Here is a 14,608-nt window from a genome sequence, read left to right as displayed (position 1 = left end):
AGTTCTTCTTTTACCAGTGAAAGGACAGCATGTATACACACACACACACACACACACACACACACACACATAAGATGGGGGGTGGGGAGACAGTAGATTATTAGAGCTGGAGTGGACTTTAGAGATGATCTCATACAACCTTCTCCTCTTACACAAACAGAAATTAAATTCAAATTGGTTCATGTTAAGTTAGGTAAGAGCAGAGTTGGGATTCAAAGTAACAGGACATAACTTCAAATATGAGACACATCATCAAGATCTGTTGCCATATTAAGTTAAGAAGAAGGAGATTAAGTATAATCAGTACTAACCCCCAGGATATGTGCTATAAATCATTCTTTAAAATTTAGGTTTTTATCAAACATCTTTTTTTCTTCTAATTTGTGCATCTTCCCTAAAAGCAGAGGGCTGTGATAACTCTGCGTAATTAAATCTTCTGGTTAGTTAACTTCAGGGTGATGGGAGTTTTATATTATATCTATTTTTAAGTGAGAAAAGACATATTGATAAATATCTTAGATTTTTAAGATAAAAAACAAAACCTAAAAAGCCCTGATTAAAAAAAAAAATTCCCAAAGTGGACGGTTGAAATAATAATACAAATAAAACCCCATGTTAAGTACATAGCATTGATTATCAGTAAAAGGCACTAATTATTTTTAAAAAATAAGCTAAATATTTTATATAATACATATACATTATTACTTTGTCACCTAAATACAGGTCATGATGGATTTAAAATTGTGTGTCTAAAAGTATCAGTACTGTAAGACAGAGAAACAATTATCATAGGACTTCCTGAAAATTAGCTTCACTCTCTATTATTTCTAAGGTTATTACCTAAGAAACAATAAGTGAAAAACAGATCATGGCTTAAAAATAACCGGATCTTTGATTAAGTTTCTAAAAGACTATGAAACAAAACACCAGGCAGAGAATTCACAAACATGACTGAAGCTGACAACTTTAATCCCCATTTTCTAACATCCTAGGCAATTTAATGCATATGTATTGCTTTATTTTTATAATGGAGATTATAGAATCCACAGAATAATAAAAATTATCTTAATAAGTTTAGATGTATATTAAAAATTGGAAAATGGAGTGCAAGTTCATGATAAAACGTTATCATACTAAAAAGACAGGAAATGTCTTCTTTAAATTCACCTCAACTAGATGATACATGTAAATGCATGCTATTTGGAAAACAAATGTTACTTTAAGATTCATTAGACCCTTGTAAAAATGCATGTACATATCATCCAAGTGAGGTTTAAATGCTTTACCATGGCAACGACAGTTTCCAGATACTAAGCATCTGCTGTCTTCTAGAAAGAATGAGTGAAGTTGATGACCACGAGATGAGTATGTAAAGACAGGATATGAATGGCATTAGGTCCAATATTTTCCTCCCCTTTTATCTTAATAAAAATCTTGGAAAAGGAATATGGAATAGATGATGTAACAAAAATACACGTAAGAATAAAGGAGTTAAAATACTTTCTCTGATCTCTTGGTTCCCAAGGCTATTGTGCTCTATATGCAAGAAGGCAAAAATGCAGAGCCCTCATATAATAATTCATTTTGACTCTTCCATTTCTAGGTTGCTAAAATTACATTTTATCATAGATACCTAGAAAATGTGATACTAATATGTTCTAAAATAGATTAGTTAGACTTTAGAGCCTCAGAATCTGGAATGATGTATTGATGGGGGGGCACATAATTTTTTGGTATGCTTTGGGGTCAGAAAAATAATTTATGAGAGTTTAAAAATTAGGATTATTGATTTTCAAATGCACAAATGAATAGAATAGACTAGCTAGCATTTATATTGTATTTTGATATTTGTTAAGCACTTTTACAAAGGTCATTTCATTTTATGTTCATAAAAGCCCAAGAAGTAGATGTTAGGATTGTTCTCACTTTACAGATGAGGCAACTAAGGCAATAGAGGTTAAGTGATTTTTCAGGATCACACAGTTAGTATCTGAGGCTAGATTTGGATTCAGGTATTCCTGACTCAAGATTCTATGCATTGGATCACCTAGCTATGATCTATTTTATTTTAGTAGGGACAGATGTTAAACTTAAATATTACATAATAAATCTAGTCTATGAACAGAGATTATTGTTAAAAACTTCTAATAATAATTGATAAAGGATGAATTTTGAAAAATTAATGGTGGAGTGATCTTTTTCTGGAAAACAGATGGGCAAAATAAATGTCAATATGATTTTCTACATGATGAAGCTTTAACCTAATTTAAGGCTATAAAAATTCTGAGGGTGTTTAGAACATTCAAGCTATGTTGACATGATGTCAAAATATTTGGTCAAGTTAATCATATCTATCATGTATTCCATCATAAAACAGCCAAACTGCCTGTCCATTGTTGATTGTATAGTTGATTGATTACATCTTTTGCTTTTCATTTGGTTGTTTGGGCTTCAAATAGATAATTATAGGTTTCTTACAAATCTTGCACCCTTCAAATTAAAAAAAAAATCAATATGTCCCAAATTACTTGCTTGTTAAAATCAAAGAGAACAAGTAAATAAATTGATCTTATGATCCTAGCAAAAACATGAAAAAAATTTCATAGGTTTATAAATTCATAAATTTAAAGTTAGAAGGGATTGCAGAGGTCACCTTGTCCAACCCCTTCATTTTACAGCTGAGAAGACTTTGACCTGGAGAGGTCACACAAGTAGTAAGTAGCAGTACAAGATTGAAATCTTGGTTATTTGGCTCCAAATTACAAATCTAGCAGTCTGTTCACTTCACCACACTGTCTCCTTGGCCACTTCCACTTATTTGCCTCAAAAAAGTAATGAATACCAAACAACAGGTTGACTTTCTCTTAAGTCTTTTCCTCCTGCTTAGGAGGAAGAAGAAGAAAGTATAACATTATTATTTATAGACATCTAAAGACTTTAAGGACTATATTAAAGTAATTTTTTCTTTTGCTTCCCTTAAGGATTGTTATCACCAAAAAGTATAACATGCCAAAATATCCTTACTTTCTTCAGAGAGGTCATTTTCTTCTGCTTCTCTCTCCATCTCTTTACACCATCCTTCCATCCTCTTTGTCTCTGTGTGCAGTAACTTCATAAACCATGTTCCATCCCGACGACAAGGTGACATCCTGCCAGTTTCTACTGTCTCAATAGATGGCTCCAGCCAAGGATCAGGTGGGGGAAGGTTTGAGGTGTCAACTGGGGTCCTATAATCTTCTCGGTAACTGAAAAGTCCTTGTGTCCGTACAGTTCTTACTGCGCCATATTGAGTTGGAGTGCTAGGTTCTGAATGTCGCTGAAATGATGAACCAAACTGAAGACCCTTGTCCTCCATAGTAATGTGTGAAGGAAAGCCTTCCAGTTCTAGGTCAGCCTGAACTGCAGCTGTTACACTATTCGAACGTTTAAACCGACCATGCCTGGAAAAGAAAAAGGAGGAATGGCAGAAAGTTTGACCCAAACTAATGTGTTGTATTCCTCTAGCATCATAAATGCACATAGCTCTGAACAAGAGTTCCTAACTATTACAAAATGAATATGCCTATGCTGCAAAGACAACCATGCATGGATAAAATTCATGTTTTTATCAATTGCATGTGATCTAGCTGGAGTCTTCCCATCAGTTTGATTTGTGAGAGAAATGCATGTCCCTCTAATACTCTAATTGCCAAGCATGCTTAAATTTCACTTTCTTAACTGGGATATATATATTTAAAGCCTACTAAATAATAGTAGGAAAAATAATGCTAGAAGTGAACTGCTTCTTTCCCTTCGAATACCCACCATTCAATGAGAAATAAATCAAAAAGTTTATTGAAATTTTTTATATGAAAATAATGTTTAAGATTTTATATACAAAAATGGTAATGAACTAGAAAGAAAGTCATCAACACCAACCTCTGGGGTAACTAGGTGTCACAGTGGATAGAGTACTGGGTCTGGAGTCAGGAAGATCTGAGTTCAACTCTCACCTCAGACACTAACTCTGTGACCCTGGACAAGTCAGTTGACCTCTTTTTTGCCTTAATCCACTGAAGAGGGAAATGGCAAACCACTCTAGTATTTTTGCCCAGAAAATCCCATGAACAATATTGACATACTATGATCCACAGGATCACGAATAATCAGATATGACTGAACAACAATAGTAATATACTAACCTCCTTATTTCACAGATAGGAAAAACTGAGGCTTACAGAAGTTGAGACCTCCCTAATGTCACTTAGGGAGTAAGCTATAGAGCTAAAATTCAAAACTAAGTCCTTTGACTTCATATCCAGTGCTCTTTCTACTATACCACATAGCCTCTGATGCCTTAAAATGTCATTGGCTCACACTATCTTTTGTAAACCACCAGCATCATTCCTTTTTTCCCTTAATAGTATTTTATTTTTCCCAATTACATGTAAAGATAGTTTTCAGCATTCATTTTTTTTTTTGGTGAGGCAAGTGGGCTTAAGTGACTTGCCCAGCATCACACAGCTAGTAAGTGTCAAGTGTCTGAGGTTGCATTTGAACTCAGGTCCTCCTGACTCTAGGACCAGTGCTCTATCCACTGCACCACCCAGCTGCTCCGCAACATTCATTTTTGTAAGAAATAAGTTCCAAAATTTTCTCCCTCCTTCCCATTCTTCCCCGCTCCCCAAGAGAGCAAGCAATATGATATAGATTATATATGTACAATCACAGCATCATTCTTAGTATACATTTTTCCTCCATCCCATTGATTTATTCTCAGCAGGATGATCAAATAATTAAGTAGTTCATGAAGAAAAACATTCTTGACTCTATTCCTCTAGATAATTTTCAACCTTTCCATTGCAGTTATTTTGATTGAAAGCTGTTTTCCCATTCTGATGCTGAAGTGACTTGTGGAAAATGGCTTGAAGTTGAGTCTTGGACAAATATGTAGCACACATCATTGACTATGTCTGCAGGACTCAGTATACGTATAAGAAAGGGACACAGTACATGCGTGTATGTGTTTTATTTCATCCACAATTTAGTACTAGAGTGAAGCACTGGCTTCATATCAACTGGATCCACAAAGGATTAACAGCTAATGGGTGTATTTGATTAACTTGCAGGCTGTTTTCACTATTTGCTTCCTGATGTAAAGGCAAAGGGCCTGACAGCGGGCCACTTAACAGGTATAGAATACAGCATGCCCAGTATTGCGAGGGGTGAAAGGTGAGCATTTGTTTAAGTGGCCTCATATGAAAAAGTATTTGGGAATCTATTGATTTGTGAGCTTTATAATAGAAATCCTATAAAGTGGGAATAAGTTTAGGGATTATAGAAATCATAAAAACAATTCAGTGCAAAAACTAACCTAAGGGATTATCTAGTCCAATCCCTTCATTTTACAGATGAAGAATGAGGCTTAAAGAGGTTAAAAGACTTAGTTTGGGTTATACAGCTAGTAAGTGGTGGACCCAGGATAGAATTTACCAGGAGAAACAATGGATACTAATTTATCTCTTTGATTCTTAAGATTTATTCTTTCTCTTGTATTTTACATAAGCCAACATTTATCTTGATGTTTTATTTTTAAAACTATATGCTAACCTTTTACTTTCCTCTAGCATGCTAAATATATCACCATAATTGGTATTTTTGGATTATATCTTTATATACTTTTTCCCACGGTCCAAAAGAGCTGCTTGAGACTGTGTTTTGGATTTTGGCTTCTTCTTAGCCTTAATTACTTCTCATTTGACAAGGTCAAGCATGAATATTTCCAGTATCAATAGGCTCTTTATCCTTTCTCTTTGGCTAGAGGACTTTGGCATATAGAATCATCAGTTTTCTTGACTTTCAGGAATGTTAAATCACCTTGGGAAGAATAATTTCCTTGCCTCCTGAAGAAACAATAGTTGGGCAAGGGCAAATGTTAAGTCATACTTGAATGATATAAATTGAGTAGCATAAATATGAAAACAAACAGCATGAATTATTGATGGTCACTCTGATCTAGGGGCTTACAAACAGGTTTATAACAAATAGCTCTTGCTTCAGAAACATAATATAGTTTTGTTTTGTTTTTGGTTGAGTTACCGTTTTTCATCTTCCACTTGCACTCCAACAGAGTGATATTCCCGTAGGCCTCTGCTCTCTGTATCAGAATCAGTTGCTGTTTCCACCTAATTCAATACAAAAGATGTGAATGTAGAACTGAACATGAAAAAGCTAATTTTTTGTTCATTTACTGTAATTAATTATATATTCTTTTAATTAATTCAGTGAAGCACTTGACCCAATAAAATCATACAAAAAGAAAAAATTCCACTCACATGGGTATAATAATTTTGCTACTGTGTTTCACAAAATTTTACATAACCATTTTAGTTCTGCAATTCTGTCTTTTAAATATATGCAAATGAAATTACTCGGTTCAGTACAGTCAAGAAGAGGCTTTGTTTGAATTGCATTATTTTAAGAACATATTGTACAGTTTTTTTAATAACATGAGTACCAAAATCTCTTAGCATGTTCTAGGATGTTAGGAGTCATATACAGAGTGTGAATAATATGTGCTAACAGCATGTAGCTAAAGTATAATTAATAACAACTAATAAGTGTTTTGATGAACTTTTACTGACATAAATAGAAAAACACTTTATTAAATATCTTAAAGTATTATCTCAGTATATAATACATAAATATATGATAGATACACACAATGTACATATGTGTCTATGATATGGATCCATGTATGTAATGTATACACATGTATAAACTTATGAGATGCATACACATGCACATGTGTATATGTGGATGGATCTTATCTATATGTACAGACATATATATGCACATATATAGATGTGCATATATCTTGCTTTTGCTATATATTTGCTTTTGCTAAGAGTACAGTATGTATTAACTATTCAATGGCCAATCAACAGGGAATCTGGTTCACTCATCAGAGCTATGACTGCTAAAACATAAAGAAACACTGTCATGATTATTACCAGTATTATCACATATGGAAATTTTGGAAGAGTGTTATTTTGGGTCTGAACCTGTAACTTCATTGGTGTTAGAAGCTCCCTGGTCAACTATCTTCCCCTAACAGTGTTCTAATTACATAATGTTATAACCCTGCTATAAGTCACACTTTTTTTAAACAATTGACCACAAGAAAGATAAGGTGAAGAACTTGGACCAGTCTGTCTTTCTTGAATGAAGGGAAGAAGTACAATCTGAAAAGATTCAATATAATGTTCAATTGGAACTAATACTGTTTTTTTGCATCCTGGCTTATGAAATAATAACACATATACATAATCTTTTTTAAGGTTTACAAAGTGCCTTTCTCCCAAAAAATGCTGTTAGAGGTAGCTGGTACAAATATGTATATAGATATTTTGATCCAGCCCATGATTTGTATAGTATAGGGAAATTTAGGAAGTATTTATAAAGGGAGAGATGTGAACCCAGGTCTTTCTGATTCCAAGGTTCACCTATCTTCTATACCCTACTACCTCTCAGGGCAAATACTTTTATCCCGATATCACAGATGAGGAACTTGGAATATGTCAGAAATAGGATTTAGAATCCAGATCTTTGTGACTCCAAGTCTGAGGCTCTTTCTATTATAGCACAACATTTCTCAAGACTGCCACAGGGATGCCTAATTTTGGATTGCCAGCATATAATAAGTTGTATAGGCTGACTGTGGCTACTCACCTATGACAAATATTTTCTTTAGTACAGTTACATGTACATGTAGAGTAGTCTAACTTGGAATCACTTAAAAACAAAGAATTAAAAGAAAAGGAAAATTCTATTGAATAACAGAAGGCTGAGAGTAAAGATTAATGAGTTTTAGTTTTATTTCTACTGTTGATTCTCCCATGTGTATTTCTTCATTAGTTGTTAAGTGGGTTATAATATTAGTTTTTCCTTATATCATGGTATATTATTTTATTAGACTATTATTTAAATAGTTTAACTATTTACCATTCTGCAAATAGTCAGACTGTCAGCTCAGCAGTAGTCTTTGAATAGAATATATAATTCAACTTCAAGTTTCTATATTTTTCTAGCTCAGTACCTTTATATAGTACATGTTTATTAGATGAACAGTTAAAGTTTTCCCTGAATGTACCAATTACAATTAAAGGGAGATAAAGGCACATATCATCATTTATTCCCATGACTCCTCCCACTACCAACCCTGAAAGAGCTTACTTTTGTTTTGGCAAGAATTATATATAAAAAATAGCATATGGTCAAAGCTCTGGCTCTGCCACTTACCAACTCTGACTATAAACAAGTCAGCCGTGATAAGAATCAATGTTCTTATTTGTAAGTTGGAGACAATATTACCTATTCCACATACCATACAGGGTTTGTAATAGGTCATATGAGACAAGGTATAAAACATTTTCTAACAGCAATAGTGTCAGCTCACATTTACACAACAAGTTACAAAGCTGATTGCTGTGGTTCTCACCATCCTTACCCCAGCAATTAGTGTTCTCTTGTTTCTCCAATATTTTGGACTCAGCACCATTTTGCCTCTTTTACTACTACTCTGTATTGCATTCATCTGTGGTCATATTGTATTCTCTTACTAGAATGTAAACCACTTAAAATCAGAGCGTGGTTTTGTTTTTGTGTTTATAATACTTGCACTTAACAAAGTTTTTTGAATATAGTAGACACAATGAATATTATACACTGAATAACTATAGAATTGAGTTATAGATCTTATTTGAAGAGTAAAGCACTCTATAAATATGAATTACCATTATTATTGTAATTATTCTTATTCTGTTGATGCTGAGTTGGGGAATAGCTTTTTTTTTTGAAGAATTATATTGAGGGTTAATCAAAGGGCTATGGAGAAATGTATGGTGGGAAGAGCTAGGCTGCAAGAGAAGCAGCATGACAGATGTCATCATAAGAGTTGTAAGACTAGAAATGTAGGTGTTTTGAGAGCAAAGGATCACTGATACTGCATGGGCATCATTGGTATTTTTATAATGTCATGAGCATTAGATGAAGTTCTCTAGTACAGAGAGACTTGCAGTGCAAGATATGGTAAAGACATGGACAAGAGGTCACCCAGGATAAGATGACATGGATGAGTTGTAATCTTCACTGTTGGAGGGATGAGATCACAAGGTTAAGGTCACAGAATCATCAGACAGTAAACACTACAATTAACATTAATGATGATTCTCTGCTATTTTTATTTTTTGTTTTTAGTATTTCTTTAAGTTGATCACTTAATGACAAGGGCATCTGAAAGGTGGTGCTTTCAAGGATAAGGCATTCAAATTGAATATAAAAACAAAAGATCCTAAGCTATAGATTTGATACAGGAAAGGTATATCAGACTCAATACCCCTCGAGGACATTGGTGCAATGTGATATTCTGGCCACAAAAAACCCAAGAAAATCTTCAAGTAGGGACTTAGAAATAAAATCTTGCTCTTACATAAAATCTTTAAATAGTGGATGCAATTTTATTCACCACAATTGAGACAACTTTACGGTATCTTTTTGAATTAGAGAATATAGATGAACCATTTAATGATTATAAGGACACAGAGGGTAGGGCTGCCATATGAAACCAACCCCAAATTATTAGGACCTCGTGTGGAAAATCATACACATGATGAATACCAGAACTGAGATCTGAACTCATATCCTTTACTTCCAAATACTGTTATTTTTCTTGGCATAGAGCACTGAAAAGTTTTTGTACCATTGAACTACCATCGAAACAAAATAATATTACGAAAACAATAAACACGGTCTTTTGCATCTAATTTCAATAACATTAAGCTTATGTTGTCATAGGACTTTATACATATAAAAACATTCATACATTATTTAATTTGATCCCAAAAATCTAGGAGAGAAGTAGTGTAATTATCATTCTCCTTATTTTATGGATGATGATATTGAGTTTCAAGGGTTACAGGTCTAGTAAGTGGTATAGCCGGGACTTAAACCAAGGTATTCTTATCTCATTTATTTTGTTATACAGTGCTGACTATGTCACAAGATCCTAGTACAGATACTGCCCTCTGAAGTTTGAGTAGAGAAAGTTTAGGATAAATAAAGACAAGTTTTAACTCACACAGTAGTTAAATAACCTTATGGAGATGATACTGGTTGAAATAAAAATATCAATTTCAAAAGTGCTTGAGCAGATTTATGAATATCAAAGTAAGAAATGACTACTAAGAGAAACTGGGTTATATGCAATTTTAAAGGTTAGCATTGAAGACAACCACCTTAGGGTTCCTGTTGGTAAGAGAATATTGGTTTCAGTGGATACAATATAGTACCTTCAAGATAAATCCCTGGGCAGGAAATTAGTAGTATAGGTAAATTTGAAGGAAATAAAAAAGTTTTTTTCATTCCACCTAGTTAGAAAAAGGCATCCTATAATCACAGAACTATAGAACATTGGAACTAGAAGGAACCTTGGTTCATCTTCTGGCCTCATTCCCTCATTTCAAAGATGAAGAAAACTACAAGCGACACAGGTAGTAAGTGCCAGAGCTAACCACAGAACTCAAGTCTTCTTGACTTCTGTTCTCTTTGGATATCAATCTTCCTCTTCCTTCTAATAATCAGTAATGATAATCATTATGCTTGGATTTGCCACTCCCCTCCCATCTTGTATTTAAGAATATACTTAACTAAGTTTGGAATGTAAAAATCAAAGAAGCAATTACATCTCAAGTAGAAAAAAATCATCTGCAACTAATGGGATGGGAAGAGGAATAATTTGTTTAGTACTTTTCCTTGTTGATGGCATATATGCCAAGAAAAATAACAGGATTTGCAAACAAAGCACCTGAGTTCACATCTCAGTTCTGATGCTCATTACTTGTATATACTTTGTATATACCTCATAATTTAAGGTCAATTATTATCCTTGAGCTTTAGTTTCCTCACAAACAAGATGAGTACACTAGATGATCTCTAAGGACTTTTTAATTATAAATATGTATTCCTAGGATCAACCAACTTTGAATTTGTGGTGAAACATTACCAATTTAGTTACATACTGGTAAGCTGATGTTCAGTAGTAGGAAATACAAAATAGACATTTAATAAGCAATGGGCTTATGAATTTGGTGATGATAATGCTGGGGGAAGCCATCATTCACCAGAGTGCAGCAATACTTTGCTCTAGTTCAAATTAGAAATATTCGTATGATAAAACAACCTTATTTCATATATTACACTCCAAATCTTAAGAGGAATAGGATTGGTACATTGCTTTTGATAGAAATCCTTTTCATTCCCTTTAGGCACCCAATATTAAATATGACCTTCAGACCTTGCTATTAGTCTACAGTTACACAAAGAACAGTTGTCTTCCAGACACCTGAAAAGTTAGTGGGTTTTTTTTATTGCATTGCTTAGAACAATAATTTCAACATAGTCTCATAGGAAACATGAAGGTAAAATCCTAATGGAGAAAAGTGAGGCCAAACGATTTGTCTAAGAGAAACAATGGTAAAATCACAGGATTTCATATTTGGAAGGCATCTTTGTGGTCATCAAATCCAACCAACGTTTGAATACAGAATTCCTTCTATGACACACCTAATAGCTATGTGGAGTGGTAGATAGAGCATTGACCATGAGGTCAGGAAGACCTGGGTTCAGATCTTGCCTCAGACACTTAATAACTATGTTATGATTGCCAACTGTTTATCAAGTGTTTATCCAGTCTTTGCCTGAATTCTTCCAGTGAGGTGAAACTTACTGCCTTGCAAGGCAGCCCATTCCAATTTTGGATAATTCTAATTGTTAAAAATGTTCCCTTATAATCTCTTTTGCAACTTCCACTCATTGTTCCTGGTTCTGGCCTCTAGGGTCAAGTAATCAAGTCTAATCCCTCTTCCACATAACTGTCCTTAAGATACTTGAAGGAATATAAAATAGAAGAAAGAAGATGATTTCTTGTTTTGACTTTTTGTCTGGGAGTGGACTAAAAAGAACTGTGAGATTTTTGGCTGCATTAAATATTGAAGGGACAGGTTGAATTAAAATAGTTTTTTGAGCTGCTCAGTTTGTCCTGTTATAGAGCGCTATTCTTTTTTTTTTTTTTTAGTGAGGCAATTGGGGTTAAGTGACTTGCCCAGGGTCACACAGCTAGTAAGTGTTAAGTGTCTGAGGCTGGATTTGAACTCAGGTACTCCTGACTCCAGGGCCAGTGCTCTATCCACTGCACCACCTAGCTGCCCCTGTAGAGCGCTATTCTGATGGAAATTGGAACAATGACTAATGTGAAGCAAAACTTCCACTTTATTTTTGACTTAAACTGGATAGTACAAGCTGACCAAACTAAATACAAACTTTTGGTACAAATTCTTTCCTGTTTCTCCAAGTAGACAGGACATTGGCATTCTTATTTTAAAGCCTAAAGAGATAATCATTTTTCAGCATCACATTATGAAATGCAAACTATGTTAGTGTTCCCCAACCTAGATTGCATTGTGTTTTGATAAATATCTCTATCCCATGCTCCATTACCCATGGCCTCAATTTAGTAGCTCAGGGGGCAGGGATAGAGTGGGCTGAGGGTAGATAAACTGGACAATGAGGAAGAAATCACAGAGAGGAGGAGAATGAAGATTTGACTTTTTAAGTTTATAGAATTTGAGAAATAATGGCATTGGGTAGTAAAATTCAGGGAACTACCATAGTCCAGGGCTCATCTGGGAGTTGTACTTGGGAAATATTTGTTGTTCTACAGCATCATCCATTAGTGTTTACCTTTAGAAGTGTCAGAACTGTATCAAAGGTAATTTGCATGTGATAATACCAGGGCTGGGTCCTCCTAATCTCTTCTGAACCAATCTAGGAAAATGCTAGTGGTCTGACTGCATGCATGACTTACAAAACCGCTAAAAATTGCCCACTCATAGAATACATTGTTGAAAACTGGTGATCTGAATGATCCCATTCAAAGACTTGAAGATAGGAACTTGAGCTTCTTTCTCAGCTCCTGTTCAAGTGGGATGTAATAGGCAGTGGAAAGAGATCTGAATTTGGCTTCAAAATACCTAGTTTTAAATCCTTTCTCTGCCACATACTTCCTTTGTGACTTCGTGTAAGTCATTTAATCTCATTGCAAAATGAAGCCATTGAACTAAAGTCCTCTTCTACTCTAAAATCTATGATCTTTTTTGTAACAGGGGCCATACCAATTAGCCCAGGCCATATGAGCATGTATCGTCCTGCTTGGCTGATACAGTCCCCATGTGAACTGTGGAGCAGGTGCACATATTCCTTACCTGGTTCTAGTCTGCTAATGACTAGAGGAATTGTTGATTGGTCGTCTAGCCATAACTGGAATGCATTCAGAAGGCTCTAGTCAGCCAGGGCCCAGAGCTTGGTTTATCTGTTTCTTGTGTGGCATGTTCAAGTGAGGAGGCAAAGACTAAATTTTCAGTGGAGAGAGAGGTCTCAGGCTTTTACCTCCCTCCTGGGACTGCCACAGTGTGGCAGTGGTTGATTCCGTGGTTGATTCTTTCATTGTTATGTCTATCTACATTTAGGTGAAGGAAATTGAAAATAGCTGTGATTTCATGAGCTTCAAAAGGTCAAAACACTGAGGCGCCATGATGTGCAAGAGTGTTGTTAGGGCGGCTAGGTGGCGCAGTGGATAGAGCACCGGCCCTGGAGTCAGGAGTACCTGAGTTCAAATCCGGACCCTGGACAAGTCACTTAACCCCCATTGCCTCACTAAAAAAAAAAAAAAAAAAAAAAAAAAAAAAAAAAAAAAAAAAGAGTGTTGTTGCTGTTGTGTGTCATCCAGCTCAGTCTTCAAGTCCAGGGGAACAATCTTTGTAACCCAGCCCAGCCCAACCCAGCTGAGAAGCAGACTCATTCAGTGGCTATGCCACCTACAGGAATTTGGTGGGTGGGATCAATATTATATAAAAATCCTGTTAACGCTACTCTCTCTAGGGATTTGAGAGGTATAGGGCAAAATATATCATCTGATTTTGTGGAGAAATGTTTGCACTGTTCTTACTATAACTTACTCCTTTTTATAAAGCCATAAATAATAATTGCTTAATTGGAAATGGGGCATGAATCACATTGGCAGCTGACAGTGGTAGAACACATCAGAATGAAGAGGCTCAAGCTGATAGTATTAGATAATAGACATCCCATTCCCTCAGAAGGGGGGATATGTAGACAGCCTCACTTTGCAATAGTAAGGCCAGACTAATCACTACACTTTCATAAAGCAAACTTTTAGTCATTTCCCAGCTTTAATACCAGAGGGGGCACAATGGAGTGTTTGGTGACTATACTTGAGCTTGAAATGTGGGGTGGAAACTTACACTATAGAATCTGATAAGGAATACTTCTCCAGGATAAGTTGCTGGGAACAGTGGGTGAGGGGAATAGTCTCAGAAATATCTGTTATTGTATGATTAGAACTGTAATAAGCTGCAGGGATGGCTTCAACTCTGGGCAAACAAAAAAGCTCCCGAATTTTGTTTTTTCCTTGCCTGTGCAGTATCGCTTTTGCCAGACAATCATGTTACAAAACAATGTCAAAGGCATATCAGCTGACCTTCAATACTTATCA

General features: G+C 35.1%; 1 protein-coding gene across 10 annotated transcripts in view; it reads right to left on the bottom strand.

The window, feature by feature from the left end:
* The window catches only part of DLGAP2 (DLG associated protein 2), a 1,236,668-nt gene that overhangs the window by 33,984 nt on the left and 1,188,076 nt on the right, over positions 1–14,608 (bottom strand). For all 10 annotated transcript variants that reach the window (XM_043984242.1, XM_043984239.1, XM_043984244.1 and 7 more), the window contains 2 exons: positions 6,079–6,164; positions 3,025–3,440 (listed from right to left, as the gene is read on the bottom strand). In XM_043984242.1, coding sequence (XP_043840177.1) covers positions 3,025–3,440; positions 6,079–6,164 — 502 coding nt within the window. The remainder of the gene's footprint in view (positions 1–3,024; positions 3,441–6,078; positions 6,165–14,608) is intronic.

Source organism: Dromiciops gliroides, chromosome 2 (assembly GCF_019393635.1).
Source record: "Dromiciops gliroides isolate mDroGli1 chromosome 2, mDroGli1.pri, whole genome shotgun sequence".
Taxonomy (NCBI): Eukaryota; Metazoa; Chordata; class Mammalia; order Microbiotheria; family Microbiotheriidae; genus Dromiciops; species Dromiciops gliroides.
Note: the sequence above shows the minus strand (reverse complement) of the source record. Positions and strands in the feature narration are given on the sequence as shown.